Source organism: Sciurus vulgaris (genome assembly GCF_902686455.1).
Source record: "Sciurus vulgaris genome assembly, chromosome: 10".
NCBI classification, from domain to species: domain Eukaryota; kingdom Metazoa; phylum Chordata; class Mammalia; order Rodentia; family Sciuridae; genus Sciurus; species Sciurus vulgaris.
This window is the reverse complement of record NC_136470.1, coordinates 105,195,493-105,212,593: the sequence shown is the minus strand read 5'-3', so window position 1 is coordinate 105,212,593 and position 17,101 is coordinate 105,195,493. Positions and strand designations below refer to the sequence as shown.

Here is a 17,101-nt window from a genome sequence, read left to right as displayed (position 1 = left end):
AATATATTGCTGTAACCAAGGACAAAACACTGTGAAGATATTCTCCTTATAAGAGAGTGGAGGAAATAAGAGGGGGCTAATATTTTGGAGTGAAAGTCTGTCCCCAAATTTTATAGATGAGGAAACTGAAGCGCCGGAATTTATGATTTTAAGAACATACAGCTTATAAGAGGCAGAATAGCTAACCCATTCACAAATTGACTTTAGGGAAACATAATTTACAATGCAACATATTTACAAATAGTCCTCTGGAAGAGTATAACATTCTGAAAAATGAAGACTGTATATCCTTATATCTGAGTTGCTGTTTTCTTAGGCATTTTCAGGATTAACCAGAATATTGATGTGACTGTAATGGTTTGAATATGAAGTATCCCCCAAAAGGATTTTATTTATATAGGAACATTCAGAGGTGAAATAATTAGATTACAAGAGACATAACCTTATTGGTGGATTAGTCCATGTGGATTAATAATTTAAAAGGACTACCTAGGTTGCAACTGGAGGCAGGTGGGGTGTGACTACAGAAAGTAGTTAATTGGGGCATGCCTTTGCAGTTTATATCTTGACCTTGGCTCCTCATGCTCTCTCTCTGCTTCCCGGCTGCCATGAATGGAGCAACTTTTCTCCACCATACCCTTCCACCAACATATTCTGCCTCACCTTGGATCCAAAGCAGTGGAGTCTGCTTTTCATTGACTGAACTTCTGAAACTGAAGCCAGAGTTGAGGACAGGTGGTTAATGTAGAATAAGAAATGTGGTTCAATCGAGGAATGAAGGCCATCTGAGTCTGGGAAGTTGGATGTCAGTGTCTCCAATGGCCTTTTGATCACCAAGGTTACCTGTTTAACTGTCCCTCCCCAAAAGTTGTAGGCAGGGAATTGCTAATTAATGCCCCTTGGGCTCTTACCTGCCTGAATCACTTTAGCCCTCCCCCTACCCCTCTGCTTCTCTCCTTTTTGCCATGTCACCAGCAACTCCTGGGCCTAGTCACATAGAGATAACGGGGGGGGGGGGGGGGGGGGGACACAAAGGAGACCCTAATCTAAAAAAGATGTAGGGGGCACTTATTTCTTGGGATTCTAGAACATCAGCCATGGCCCCCTACTCCCTCCTGGGAACAGTCTGTGTTATTACTTTTAAATAAAATCTGTTTAATATATGCTTGCTTTGGTATGTTTCTCTGACGTTATACTTCTACATCTGAGGAAGCAGAACTCCTCACTGATAAAATGCTGATATCAAAACTAGAAGCTAAAATGATTTTTCCTCCTCTAAATTGCTGTCAGGTATTTTGGTCAAGTGGCGAAGAAGCAATTAATACAATGAACTTCTTTTTTAAATTTTTTCCCCATTGGTGTGTGTATGGATGTGGTATTATCTGTACACTAGAGCAGTTCATTAATATGGACTTATTTACCACTACTCTGGCTGGCACCTCCTGTGCTCTCTAAATCTTTCTCAATTCTTTGAGGACTAGTTTCCATTTGATCACATGATAATAATCTAATATCATCTACAATAATTATCTACACACTTACTTTTATTGTCTTCAAGAAAACCACTATTTCCCTCTAATAATCCTTAATTCCTTAGTCTAGACAGGCAATACTTGAATAGTGCTTAGGCTAAATTGTGTCATAAATTGTGTCAAATTTGTATATAGAGGACCTAACCTCCAATCTGATGGGTGGAGGTGGGGTTTTGAGGAGATAATCAGATGTAGAAGTCATAAGGGTAGTGTCTTCATGATGGCATTAGTGCCCTTATAACAAGTAGGATCAGAAAAGGCTCTTTCACTTTCCCTTTTCTGTAGGTTGAATCTGGGATGCCTGTGGATTAAAGGTTTAGTCCTCAGGCTGGCACTATTTGGAGGTGTTAGAAACTAAGAGGTGGGGCCTAGTGGGAGGTCTTCCAGTTATTGGAGATGTGCCCTCAAAGGGAATAGTGGGATTCCATCTCTTCCTCGCTCTCTTGCTTCCTGGCATGAGGAGACCAGCTTTGCTCTGCTATGTCTCCTGCCATGATGAAGCACCATCAACCCAGAACAATTGGGTCAATTGGTCATAGACTAAAACCCCTGAAACCATGAGTTGAAATAAACATTTTCTATTTATGAGTTGATTATCTGTTATTTGTTAGAGTAGAGAAAAGCTTGCTAGTACTCTTTCTCTTTCTTTTCGTCATGTGAAGACACAGGGAAATGGTGGTTGTCTGCAAATCAGAATCCTCACCAGAACCCAGCCATGTTGGCACTCTAATTTCAGACTTCCAGTTGTCAGACTGAGAAAATAAATTTGGTTAAGAGACACCCAGCCCATTATAATTTGTTATGCTAGTTCAGGCTAATAGTGAGTTTAGACATCATTAAAAACACTGAATTTTACTTAAAATGTACTTTTTAATTAAAAAATACATATTTTTTAGTCTTTAGGGGTTTATTTATACACACACACACACACACACACGATTTATACTTTAGTTATAGGTGGACACAATACCTTTATTTTATTTTTATGTGGTGCTGAGGATTGAACCCAGGGCACGTGTGCTAGGCGAGTATGCTACCACTGAGCCATAACCCTAGCCCCAAAATGCACACTTTTACACCATTTATCACAGTTGGTTTGAAAAATTCATCAGATGACTGGAAATAATCATTGGACTTAATACTCATATTTTTTTTTTCTTTTTATTCAAAGCCCATGATTCCTCATTTTGGTCAACTTGAAATGCTTTTTGGAACTTTCTCAAAGTGAATAATCCTGTCTCAAGTTAACCTTTGTCTTAACATCAAACACATCATGTCCAGGGAAAAGAGTAATGGAGCTTACAGTGCTACCTACAGGAGAAAGGGACAGGAAGAACTGAGAAGTGCCAACAGCTTTCTGTTCAAACTTTCTTTCCAACAAAAAAGTTTATGATTTATCTCTAAATGTCAGTCTCCCAGTAGAGTTCTCAGGAATTTTGGATTTCATAGCACTATAAAGTTATTTTAAAAATTGAAAAAGTAAGTTCCAGGTTTGGAAAACTATGGTGGCTGTAACTATAATGAATTCTCCTCATTTCCTCCTAAACTAATTGGTAAATCAACAAGAGTAAATTAAATCTCAGATGACCTATGTCTTCAATATTAGTGGGAGAGAGAACATTGCCTATATAATCACCTATAAACAGAGAAAACAATTCCAACAGAGCTTCCACTGCTCCCTGGCTGTACAAACTTGTGAGTGCAGTGTGCAGGTCAGGGGACAATTAAATCTGTGGAAAGGACTGCAAGGGAACAGAGGACATAGATAAAGTAAAAGCAAAATTTTGCCTAGAAAGAACCAAGTACAACATTAAAGATCAAGATTCTGAACATAGGTGTGTACTTGACAAGTCAAATCACTAACATAGAAGAGGCAATTTTGGTGAAGCACTGCTTTTAGGGGAGAATGAAGCAAAGAAAAATGAAAATATAAAGGGGAAACTCAGCACCTGGGGGGATAAAAAAAAGAAACAAGGTGATGCTGACCCTCCTCTCTCCTCAATATTATCAACACAATGCACTTCAGCTGATGAAATCTTCCTCCATTCACTACAAAAATAAAAACAAGTTACAGAAAACTGCACTGGCACATTCCAACTAAATTAAATATCTTCAAACAAGCAAATGGTATATGAAAAACTAGACTGAATCAGAAGTACAAGTATTGAGAACAGAAAGGCACAAGAAGAGAAATAAAATGGGAGTGGATTGAGTGCAGGAAAGAAATTAGAAAGTAAAATAAAATCATACTAGAAATACAGATATTTAATCTGTAAATTATAATTTAAAATTATATTACTTTTTATATATTAAAAATTTAATATGGAGTCCTGGAGACTGGCAAGGAAACAATCAAGAGAATAAACATAAAATAAAGCAAAAAGTAACAAAGTTCAGAGACAAAGTGACTGAAATGAAATATAGGCAAAGGGGGTCCAACATGTTTACTTGATACCTCAGAAGGATAAAAAGCAATGGGATAAAACTAATATTCAAAACTTTAAGACAACTTTTCCAGAAATAAAAGACCTCAATCTACACATAGAAAATGTCTATTAGGAATAAAGAAAATTGAATTTTTCCTGAAATAATTCATTTTGATATATATCTTAATAAAACTAGTAGACTCTTAAAGAAAAAATCTTGAGGGATTCCAAGTAAAAGGATGAAATAATTTAAAGGTAAGAAAATTAGACAAGAGACCTCAAAAACAATACACAAAGTGGGGCAACAGTGAAACCTCATTTTCGAGAAACTTTTTTAGGAGAGTTAAATGTGAACCAAGGATATTATAATCAACCAGGATAAACTTCAAATATCAAGACTCTAGGAAAATAATGTTGGATATGCAAGAACTTGGAGAATACTGTTTTAGATTTGCTTTTTCTTAAGAATCTTCTAGAGGACCAACTTCATCCAACTGATGTATAACTGGGAAAATCTGACAAATGTAATAATAGTAAATATTCTGTGTATTTCATTGTAGAAATTAGACCAAAATAAAAATAGAAATATTGGTAAAAAAATTATGTGTAAACGATGGATTTTTTGCTTTGATAAGGTAGAAAAATGCACTTAAAAGTGAAAGAGAAGAAAAGGAAAAAGTGTGGAATAGGAACACTGTTATAAATAATAAGTGAGAGCTAAAGAATATGTTTTAAAACTGAAATATAGAAGTAAAAGTTTAAGAATGAAAAGGGATTCAAATTCTGTAAAATACTAATACAAAGAAAATACAAGGATAAAAATATTAACCTACCTCAATAACAAAAGGAGTATTTTTAAAAGCAAAATAGAAACATCACATAGAGAAAGATGTATGGTAACTATAACACGATAGGCACAGAAATTATAGCAAATAATATAACAGAATTAAGCCCAAACATAATGGTCACACTAATAAATGTGAATTTGGTCAAAAGACAAATTTCAAGAGTCATTAAACAAGACAGAATAGTAAAATCCACATTTCACATTTAGGATGTAGAAGGTATTTGTACAAAAAATAGCAGCAACCACCTACACAAAACACAGCTACAGAGATGCGAGCAGCTGAGAGAAACACACCACTAAAAGGAGACCTTAACATTCAGTACAAGATGTGTCAAATGAAAAATAACAACAAAAAAGCAAGGACATTTAAGAATTAAACAATATAATAAGGTAGACTTTATTGAAGTCTATATATTGAGTATTACACCCCAATAACAGTGAATGTACCATCTTCTCAAGTATTCATGAGACAGTCACACGTATATTCAAAAATAATAGACCACATGTTAGGGCGCAAAGAAAACATCACCAGGTAACATGAAGCAAAATTAATAAAAGCAATAAAAACAGAAATTAAGATGGCCATACTGGATGGAAATTAAAGATATTTATTAAACCTAACTCTTGGAACAAAATAGAAAATGCAAACAAAAATTATAGAATTTATGAAAAATAACAGTAATAAATATATCACTGGGACACCTTCTAGAGCAGTAATCAGGGAAAATTTCACAGCACTAAATAACTATACAATTTAAAAAATGAATTCCCAACTGAAAGAGTTAGAACAACAATCAAGAACAATCAAATATAGTTCACAGAAGAAAATAAAAAAATATAAGAGTAGAAATTAAGAAGTACAGAATAGAAAAACAGCAGGCCAAATTAATAAGTAAAAATCCAAAAGAATGTAACAAGTCACTCTGCTAGTTTATTATAGAAAAAAAAAAGAAAGTGCAAATAATAATAATAAGGGGGAAATGCTGTTGACAGAGAAAAAAATTTTAAAAATGAAATTTGGTGAAAATACATTTAAAAACTGAAAGGGGTAATTTCTTAAAATACACACTACAGACTCAGTGTAACCAACTTGTATAAACAACTTAAAGAAACCTATTTTCATAGAAGAAATAAAGTTATCAAGCAACTACTTCTCAAAAAAGCACCATGCCCAATGGTTTCCTAGGAGAGTTGATAAAAAATAATAGCATGGGGAGTGGGAAACTCTACCATAAACCAACAAAATCACAAAAAGATCTAAAAACAGTCCTTAAAAGATGTTTAACTTCACTGGTAGTAAGTGCAATGCAAATTAAAGTTATGAGATACCATTTCTTATTTATCAGATTGGTACAAATTCAAAAGCTTGATGATCTGTTAAGGGATGCTATGGGGAAATGGCCTAGTTGCTGGTGAATGTGAAATGCCATTTTAAGGAAAGGAAATGGTAATACCTAACAAAATTTTATGTATATGCCTTTGACTTGGTTGTATTATATGTATCTGTATTTTTGAAACGCATTTAAAACTACCTAAATGTCCATGTGTCAATGTGTATCAATCTGATAAACTATGGTGCACCATGGAATTCTATAAAAAAAGAGAATGAGAAAGATTTGTCAACTTAGTATGTGAAATAGTTAATAAATCCATGAAAACAAGCTCAATATTACCGTCACTAGAAAAAAAAGCAAATTAAAACAATTTCACACTTAGTAGAATGTCAATGATTAAAGAAAAAGCCTTTAACAAATGTGGGAAAATGAGGAACCTCCATACATTACTACTGAGGATTGAAAATGGTACAGCCACTTGGAAAACAATGGCAGCTTCTTTAAAAGTTAAATATAAATATTCCATATAACCCAGCAATTCCACTCCTACATCTCTACCCCAAAATGAATATCCATGTCTACAAAGACTTCCATGTGAAGTTCATAGCAGCTTGAATGTGTACCACAGAAAAAGCTGTTAAAATGTCCATCATCTCTCAAACAGATAAAGATATGATATATAATGGAATTACATTTAGCAATAAAAGAACTGAGAGGATGCTAATATATGCTGACACAAATAAACCACGAAAACAGATTAGAAAGACAACATATTATCTCATTATTTTGAAACCCCCAGAAAAAGGAAAATCTATGGAGACAGAAAGTAGCTACTGATGCCCAAAACTGGGAATATGAAGGAGTAACTATTACTGGGCATAAGGGACTCCTACAGGGATGATGAGAATTTTCCAAAACCGAATTGTGGTCAGGTTGTACAACTCTGTCAATATTTGAAAAAAAATCTCTGAATGCTAGAATTAAAATGGGCAAATTTTGTGGCACTAAGTTATACTTCAACATAGTTTTTTTAAGATCAGATATGTGAATCATATGGTCACAATATGCATCAATAAAACATTTTAAAAAGATATTAGGACAACAGGTATGGTTTGAATATGGATTTATTTTCTCCAACTTTCACTGCGAAGTTTAATCCCATTGTAAGGTACTGAGAGGATGCACATTTAATGTATGATGTTTAGAGGTGGTTTGTTTAGGAGCTGATAAGTTTAAGATAAAAGTCATCAGGATGGAGAACCAGGATAGAATACAGGTGTCTTTATAAGAGGAAGATGCCAGAAGCTGGGCGTGTGCGTCTGTTTTTTGCTGTATTCTGCTCTGCACTGTCTCAGGGCCATCAACCGTGGACTAGACCTGTGAACTAAAATAAACATTTCTTCTAACTTATCCAATCTGCCACATCATAACCATCAGGAAATGGACTAATCATCTGGTTTGCCTGATTTTCCCAGTTTTAGCTCTAAAAGTATTGTGTTTCAAGAAGCCCTTCACTCCTCGGCAAACTGGGACGGTTGGTCTTACTACATGTGTGCTAGGGAAGGAGTAGGAAAGGGCAAAGGGGAAAAGAGGTTCATTATTCTTCAAAAAAAGAAAACTACAGAGGAAAACAAAAAGTAAAGGTGAACACCTACAAGGGATGTGAAAGCAAACTACACTATTTACATGCTTTGGTATAGGTCTGACTTCTACAAGCACGTTAAAGCTCTATATATTTAAAAAATAAAATTGAATCAACAAGAAAGGGTAGGGGCTATGGGGAGAACTTAAAGCTGCAAGTAAGCTACAAACATAAATTGGATTACATTTCAATAAATAACGTTATTACAGTGGAGGGACAAAAGAACCAAAACTTATGAACACTTAACATCATAATTATCCTTAATCTTGGATAAGATATACATAGGGAGGGAACTGCAAACAAACCTTAGTTTTTACAATATTGACAGAAGCAATTCTGTAACTATTTTAGATATGTTAGAGGGGTGAGCAAATGAATGTTATTGGAACCAGAGTTCTGAGGAAGTGACACAGAAATGCAGAATGTTGAAGGCAAGGAAGCACCCTGAGAGGATGCCTGGAATTTGGGAGTTTTGGTGTGTGAACTCATGATTTCTGAAATCATACATGTGTTACATGAGCACATCAAAATATATCCATGAATATTTGTACATACATCATTTCCTAGTTCTGTCTGTTGAATAGCTGAGAAGCAGACACTTATTAGCAATGAACACACCCAAGGTCTGGATCTAGGTTATCTAATAATTTGTCCTAGGGTTCTATGAAGAAACTGCTGATATAGATCCCAATACTTTTTATGTAAGTAGAGAATGACTCTTGCCAAATCTAAGGCAATTTCAGCACCAAAGTAAGTGTATTAATGAATTATACACCACTGCAGGTAAAGTGAAAAAAGACTAGAAAACTGAATTTCTATCTGTAACAGAGAGGTTTAGGTGGATATAGATGAATGGATGGAAGGATGGGTGGATTGAGGAGTGTTGTTTTCAATAGAATGTTGAGTGCCAACTGGAACGTGTGGAAGGAATGCTGTAGTTGGAAAATCATCATAGAATCTACCAAAATAGAGTTTGAATCAAGAAACATCAGTGGATTTTAAATGCTGGGGGAGAATTTTAATGTAGACTTCTTGTTTCAGAGATTGTTTATTAATTGCTGGGCAAAAACTAGTAACTATACATTGGAGAAACAGAACTATACCATGACCAAGTGACCAAGATTCGTTATCACCAATGAGAAGATATTGTGTGCTCCTAGATGTCATGTCCTGATGACACAGTCACCAAGAAAGTATTCTGACCAAAGAATGCATGACTTCAATCTAATCAAAAGGAAACCCCAAATGAGGAACATTCTACTAAAAGAATGAGGGGAAAGAGAATTTTCTCTTCAAAAGCTTGTCAATGACTTTTAAGTCAAAGGCAGCCCAAACAAGGGCAAATTAAGGCAGGGCAAATGAACAGGCAAATAAATGATAAAACAAAAAAAGCTAAAATTTTAACAACAGCTAGTCTGAATTAAAGGCATATGAATGTTCTTTGTATTATTCTTCTTTATGAAAATATTCTGTAAATTTGAAATTATTTGTATAAATAGTTAAAAGAATTATAAAGGACTTATGTTGGTTTGCCAGCCTCATGTTCTGCCTGTTATTAAAACGTAATCTTAAAACAAACAAACTCATGTTGTTTAATAAAATATTGGGAAGGGGTATTTTAAACATCCAAAATAACAATACTTTTCCAGTAAAGATATTCTGAAACTTAGCCTCCTTTCTGGAGGCATAGTTCATGAAAACGGAAGGCCAGAGATGGTGAACAGCAGAAGAGAGTGCTTATAAAACAAGTGATTTGGGACATGCCTGGTAACTGTGAAGTTCTGTTAAGAAAATAAAAACAAGAGGAATGATATATTTGGTTTATGTTAGAAAAGCCAGTTTCAAAGAAAACTCTTCTTTCTTCAGATATTCACAAATCTATTCTGCAAATGATCATGTATCTTTTTCTAAGAGTGAATGATACTTTATGCCAAAAATAAATATAGATCATCAATTCTATTTGTCTTACTAGCTATGTATCCTTAAAAAAATCAAGTAAGTAAAATGTTCCTAAATTATGAGATCTCACCCAATATCTACAGGGTTTTTTGCTTCTTTCCACATATTTCTTGTTTTTATTTAACAAGATGATTTACTTTTATGTGGCCAATGATCGTAATTCTTTAAAAATCCATTTTGAAAAATGGAGCAAAAAATAACTCAATTGCTTTATAGCAAAAAACTATATCATCAATTTAGTTGACTATTTAATCTCTATAAAAGATAAACAAATTCTGATTTTTTCCTTTATTTTATAATTGAAAAATGAAATCACTTAACATGAATATTTAATACATAATTTCCTTAAAACTTCTCTATGGTAAAACAAAACTGTACATATTTAAAGAGTGTATATAATAGTAACACTCAAGAAAATTTCAAACCAACTACTGGTATAGTTTTAAATTACTATTAATTGTGGCTATATTTGAAAAAGAGATATGCAAAGCTTACCAGAGCTCAGCATACCAGAAATAATTTCTCAGAGTAAAATCTATAGTTATATGGTTGAAAAAGTGGCATTATAGTGTGAAGATACTATAAACTGCACGCTCTCTCTCTTTCTCTTTCAGAAGTCTTTTAAAACAGACCGGAAATAATGAAAAAATATTCAGTACCCCCTATGTAATAACTAAGAAAATATTTCCTTTGACTACTTTTTGCCCAAAGTGATTAAGGACAAAAAATAGGAATTCTTGTTGCTTTATTATTTGATAAACTGCTAAAAGTTCCCATTAGAAGTTCTTTAGATATTATACCAAGTTGTCTTGGTCTTCTGATCATATATATACACACACATATATATATGCATCTTTTTTCAAGTAAAGAAATGTTTAACAGATGTAAACTATTTATTGAATATTTGCCACCAAATATTGTTAAATACATTATCTTGCAGCATATCGCTTTCAAGTTAAAATGTCAGAAACAAACACCAATATTTACAATTCTTTTAAGGAATGTTATATAATGACACATTAAGGCGTAAATTCTTTTGGCTTATAATTCTTAAAAGAATGATAATAGCAAAAGTGATGCAAAATCTTCAGTGTGAGATTATGATTAAGCTACATTTTACAAAAATATGGTGTAAGATGGCAATAATCCCATTCAACATCCTGGATTAGATCCCTTCAGGAGGGACTGATAATTTATACAGTCAAACTTTAAAATTTACAGATAAAGGCAGTTCAAGACTGCCACTGAGAAGTACATCTCTTAACATATACAACTTTCAGGCCACAGTTTTGAAGGTCTGAAGTATCAAGTTGGTTTGATGAATTAGTCGGTTGGCACTTATGAACACATTTATTGCCCTGTTTAAAAAGAAAAAGAACATGCATTAATTTCATCCCCAAAATTCATCTTTTCAAAATACTGATCCTTAATGTTATTTATCAATAGTAGCAAGGAAATATATTTGGAGAAAAAAAAAAAAAAAGTTAGTACTGAGTATTAAAACTTACATTCCAGTTTGGGATTTAATGGTGTTGCAGCATTTCAAACTATAGTGTCTAGGAATTACTGCCCCCTAGTGGTTCTGACTGGCAATAAGGCGTTGGACGTCTGCTAATGACAGGTAGACAGTCCCTCAAGAGTCAAAGAGTTCACTCACAAGTCAAATAACTAGCTAGAGGAGGATTCAGATGTCATCTCCAGCTGTGGTTTCAAAGTCAACAAAATCTGCAAAAATATTATACTCACTCTCAAGATCTGAAATTCAAAAGGGCCTGATAAATATTTAAGAAAAATTACTTATACTCTGATTTATCCCAAATTTCTCTTACCTTCTTTCAAAAAACAAAGAAAAAAAAAAAAAAGGGACGATTCCAAATTTCAATTAATATACTTTTGAAATAAAATAAGCATGTGGTTTCAATATCTAACCTGACAATGTGCAGTAGTATGCTCTTTAAAAATGTTTTTATGCTCCCCTATATTCTCTTAATGATACATAATTAGGTGAACTTCACCACAAAACTGATGCCCTAGTCCTAGAGTGCAGCCTTACTGATTTCTTGGCATCAAAGCCAAGGTTTGTATTTTCATCTCAGACATTTCTCAAAAAAAGACAGAGCAGAAATGGATTATTAGTTCAATCAATGCAAATTCACCCCCACTATTGAAAAATGACTTAAGGATCAGGTTCATTTAATCATTTTCCATTTTCAGAAAACAGATACAAATCTTATAACACGTTATTCATACATTAAAAACTGGAATTTAAAGAAGCTGTTCAACTGAAAAAAAAAAGTAACAGCAAGAAGCCTGAATAATACATATGACACAGTAAATAAAAAATTCAGATTATCAAAAAGTAGGTTCTAAGTTTCTATCTTTCAATGTGCTTCTTCCATAGTAATTTTTAATTAATTAGAATAAGAAATAATGACACCATCATGAAAATCAGTCTTTTAATGTTTTTGGTTATTTGAACTTTAAACACAGGAGATGAAAGAAAAACATAAATTTCATTTTCAGATAAATGGTAGCTTATGAAACTAAGTCACCAAGGAGCATTTCCCCTAGCCAAACTAAACAGGAGTATGGAATGACATCCAATCATTAATATAGTTCAATATTTTAATTTTGTAACATAAATGAAAATATTTTAACCTGTTTGAATTATTAAAACTGACAGAATTACAATGCATTTCTTTCACTGCTTTAAAATATTATTATAACAATATCATAATGGTGTGCTACGTACATAGGGATCTAGAACTCCAATGAATCAAAAAGAATAGGATGTTTGAGAACTTTAAGCACTGTTAGAAAACAGGCTTGTTCACAAAAATTCCTAGCATTTTACTTCAAGTATAAAGAACTACCCATAGGAGAGAATGCTACAGAAGACATGTCCTCTGCACACCAGTTTATACATTATATGTAAATATGTGTATATATGTCAAAAATGTAAACCTACTAGGTTTTCTATAGTGCTCTACAACCAATTAAATGTAAACTTAAAAATCACACCCAATTTACATATTCTTCTTATTTAAAAGAATGACACCATAAAAGTCAATGTAAGTCTCCTTTCCAGGATTGTATCACAACCTTCCAGGCATTTTAAAAGTACCTGGAGCACTCACACCAAATATTAAGACCCTGTTCCCATACTAGGATAACTGAATCAGAATTTCTTAAAGTGGAGCCCAGGCAATGGAACTTTAAAGGGGATAGTAAAAATGCCTTTGCATTTTTAAATGGTTAAAAACAGAAACAAAAACAAAATTTAAAAAATTTTTAAAAAATTAAAATTTCAGTGTCTATAAACATTTATTAGAATACAGCTATATCCAGTAGTTATACTGTCTATGGCGGCTTCTGTACCACAACAGCAGAGGTGAGATGGGCAGTTATCACAGACTCAAACTCTAAGATACTCACTATCTGACCCTTTCCTGAAAGTCGTTAGACTTGCTCTGGACTAGAGTAACAGCTGGGGTAGCTGCTATTCACTTTCCAACAATCTCTGCCTTTGTCGCTAATTGCTTTGAGCATTACCAATACAATAAAAGGGCTTAATTTATATGGTTTTAATATCATATAAGCCACATAATCTACTCAATTTTAAAAGAAAGGCAAAACAACATCACTTACTTGCCATCTTTAAAATATGTTTTCAGGGTATCACTGAAACTTTTGGAGTACTTTACAAATTCTTTCTTTTGGTGTTCAAGTGCCTACATTTATGAACAGCAAGAAAAAATAATAAAGTCAAAGACTGGCATTTACACAAAATATGGAATACATATTTCAGAGCATCATTTTTAGCAATATCTATTTAAACACATGTAACAGCATATTTAAATTGAGGACAAACAATGGTTTGTCCTCAATTTTTTCAATAATCCAATCCTCTAATTAAATAAAATTACCAAGTGTAAAAAATACTTCGGGTGGCAAGAAGCAAGGTTTGTACTTACCCTGCGGTTCTGGTATTGATATTTCTTGAAGACATTATTCACTGTATCAAGAAGTTCTTTTATTGCACTAGCTATATCCCTTTTAAGAAAGGAAAAAAGAATACTCAAAATCAGCTATATTTGAAAGAAAAATGTGCAATGCACCTATAACTACTAATTCACAGTACACTTGGAATTATTATGTGTGAAGTATACACTTTACAAGGGCCAATGTTTGACCAGCTGGTTAGTTTACTAGCTGGTGGGAGTTTAGTTTCAAAAATTTTTCTAAGATCCTAATTGTCAGGATTCTGTATGGCCAACCAAATGCACTCAACTATTAGCAATTTTCCTAAACCAAGAGCATTTCATTATGGCTTATCAAATTTCAAAGATTCTTATTCCTATGCCCTAATCAATTTTTGATATACTTTCCAAAGGCCAATCAATGTATTGAATTAATGAATTCACTAATATATAATAAATTGAGGCTACCATACTCTTCACTTTGGTTATTTCATAAATGATTTTATGAAATTTTACATTTCATGTAATTCATTTCTGCATTAACTGACATTTCACCTTATATACTGATCAGTTTTGAAGTCAAAATACTTCCTCCTGAGAAGTGAGTAAATATTACCACTCCTTTTTTTCTTAGACATTTTAACTTCCACCTTCCAATTAAATATCTCTTTCAAACCTTGCTATTTCTTTTGGAAAATATATTTAAAGTAATGGGACAGACAAGATCTAAATATTCTACCTTAACTTTTCAACAATCATCCTTTGACTATATATGCATCAACACATTCCTACCCTTTCTGAGAGAAAAGAGATCAATAATTCTCATTTGAATTGACTATCCTTCCTATCCATGTACCATTTTTTTCTGAACTATTCTTATTTTTTATATCTATGCCCTTTTCAATTTCCACATTCTAACTTCATAGCAATTTTTTTTCTGTCAATCTGAACTTTATGTAACTGTATTCTCAAAAAGCCTCACATTCTCTAAGGATAGTCTTCTGTAATCCATTCTCTTAGCTGTTAAAAGACTGCTATTCAAATGCAACATGAGCTTGAAGATACAAATTAAGATAAATGTAAAAAACCATTTATTACTGATTTTTTAATCCACATGTCAGTTTTCAGTTATTTCATACCTAAAAAAATGTTCAGATTCACTCTTTGGGGGGGGAAATACAGTGTTCAGGATTCTGTGTTCATGTGCATGTTTGCCAGCATATTTTTCAGTAAATAAGCATGTGGAAAATTCAAATAATTATAGGCATATATGTAATTTTATATTTAAAATTTATATTTAAAAAGTATTTTATATTTAAAAAGTATTTTAAGCCATCATAAATAGTTACATTTTTCAATAAATACTTATTCACCTCCTGTATGTCAAACTTTGGTATTAGGCAAAAACATTAAAATGTTACATATTCAACTAGGATAATGATTATTACATAGAAATGCCACCTATCCACTTTTTTTTTTTTTTTTTGTCTCTAGCAACATCATTTTTAAGTTATATAACAGCTCTTTTCATTTTCAACCAAATTTGATCTTTCTATATTGCTGTGATAGACAAAAATTCAACACTATTTAATAAAACAGTACCATACAATCATTCTATTTTCTGAGAAAAACTATAGTATCAAGAAATAAAAATGTTAAATCTACTCAGAGAGCAAGGTTCCTCAAACTCACAATGCAGCTATCTAGGAATAAAATATATAGTGATCACAAAACCACTTACATATAATCTCATTTTGTAGTATATTTTAATGGTCTGCAAAAAATGGATTATAAAAATGTGCTTCCAGGGTTGATTAATAAGATGAACATATTCTTCTCTGTACATGGTAATGGCTGAATTATACAGGTCAAAACAGTAGCTCTAAAATAGGCTGCTAACATGTGTGAGGAAAGGGTAAAAAAAAGGCAGGGGGAGAAGAGATTTGCTCACATCTGCTTTTAAGAATTGAAAATATGAACAATCAATCAATCAATCAATAAAAAACGGAATCTGTCTCTACTTTTGAAATGGGAAGGAAAAGTCACTTACCAAAAAAAACCATAAAACATAAAAAAAAAAGTGCCAGGTGACTATGCTAGTGAGCCACATTTGAAAATCACTGTTTGAGGAAAGAAGGATGATTTGATGCCTTATTGGCATAGAACTTTTATAAAGGATTTATAATAAGATTTGATGCCTTATTGGCATAGAATTTTATAAAGGACTCCACTGGCATGGTGGCGCACACCTATAATTCTAGTATCTTGGGAGGCTGAGGCAATGGGACTCTGTTCAAAGCCAGCTTCAGCAAATTAGCAAGGCCCTAAGCAATTTAGCAAGACCCTGTCTCAAAATAAAATGTAAAAAAGGGCTGGGGATATGGCTCAATGGTTAAGAGCACATGGGTTCAATCCCTGGTATTAAAAAAAAAGGAAAAAATTCTAATGACTAAGTCTGTATCTCTAAGCCTGGTCTTCAACTTGTATATTAAGCAAGACACTGCTAATGGCTTACCAAATGTTAAAAAATGTGTTCTAAAAACAATCTGAAATAATTTATGTCAAATAACATTTCCATATGCACACAAAATAATTTTCATTTTTGGCACCCACCAAGGTTTGTACTAATAACATTAGTAATTACCTGAGAGTTTGTTTCCTGTATGAGAAAACACCAGCACGAAAAATACTTGAGACAGTAACTAGATACAGAACTAGAGTAAAATAAAACTATCCTATAACAATGTAGTTTGGAGCATATAAATTCTGTGATGAGGGACTTATACTAAGTGGAATGAGAAGAAATTTATCAATTTGCAGCTATCTAGAAGTAAGGAAACTTTTGGGAAACATACACACTTAATGAAAAACAGTAAGCATCAGATGAAATGTAACATATTTTATAAAAAAATGCAAGGAAGCCAGGTGTGGTGGCACATGCCTGTAATCCCAGTGGCTCAGGCGGCTGAGGCAGGAGGATCGCAAGTTCAAAGCCAGCCTCAGCAACTTAAAAAGACCCTGTTTCAATAAAAACAAAAAATAAAAAAATAACAGACTGGAGATGTGGCTCAGTAGTTAAGTGCTCCTGGATTCAATCCCTGGTACCAAAAAACAAATCTACAAATTAATTCTATACAATATCTGCATAAGTTCAAATGTAGTTAAATAGAGGCATTGATTAATTAAAAGAAGTATTAAAATATTTGTTTGCTAGATCATTTTTTCTCACCTCTATTGAGATGTGGGAATTTTTATTTATTTGTTTTATATGTGGTGCTGGATATTAAACCCAGTTTGATCCACATGCTAGGTAAGCACTGTATCTGAACTTCAGATACAGAACTGGGGTAAAATAAAACTATTCTTTTATTTCACAATGCT

At 33.0% G+C, this 17,101-nt stretch overlaps 1 protein-coding gene and 1 long non-coding RNA gene across 5 annotated transcripts in view; one reads left to right on the top strand and one right to left on the bottom strand.

The window, feature by feature from the left end:
- Positions 1-5,392: 5,392 nt before the first annotated feature.
- The window catches only part of PDCD10 (programmed cell death 10), a 45,427-nt gene continuing 33,718 nt past the window's right edge, over positions 5,393-17,101 (bottom strand). For all 4 annotated transcript variants that reach the window (XM_079156397.1, XM_079156396.1, XM_079156399.1 and 1 more), the window contains exons 6-8: positions 13,715-13,793; positions 13,389-13,471; positions 5,393-11,098 (exon numbers count right to left, since the gene is read on the bottom strand). In XM_079156397.1, the coding sequence (XP_079012523.1) occupies positions 11,017-11,098; positions 13,389-13,471; positions 13,715-13,793 (244 nt within the window). In that variant the 3' untranslated portion in view covers positions 5,393-11,016. The remainder of the gene's footprint in view (positions 11,099-13,388; positions 13,472-13,714; positions 13,794-17,101) is intronic.
- On the top strand, positions 13,802-15,731 carry LOC306671129. The gene is made up of 2 exons (XR_013766595.1): positions 13,802-14,992; positions 15,026-15,731. It is a non-coding gene; the product is annotated as an uncharacterized lncRNA (long non-coding RNA).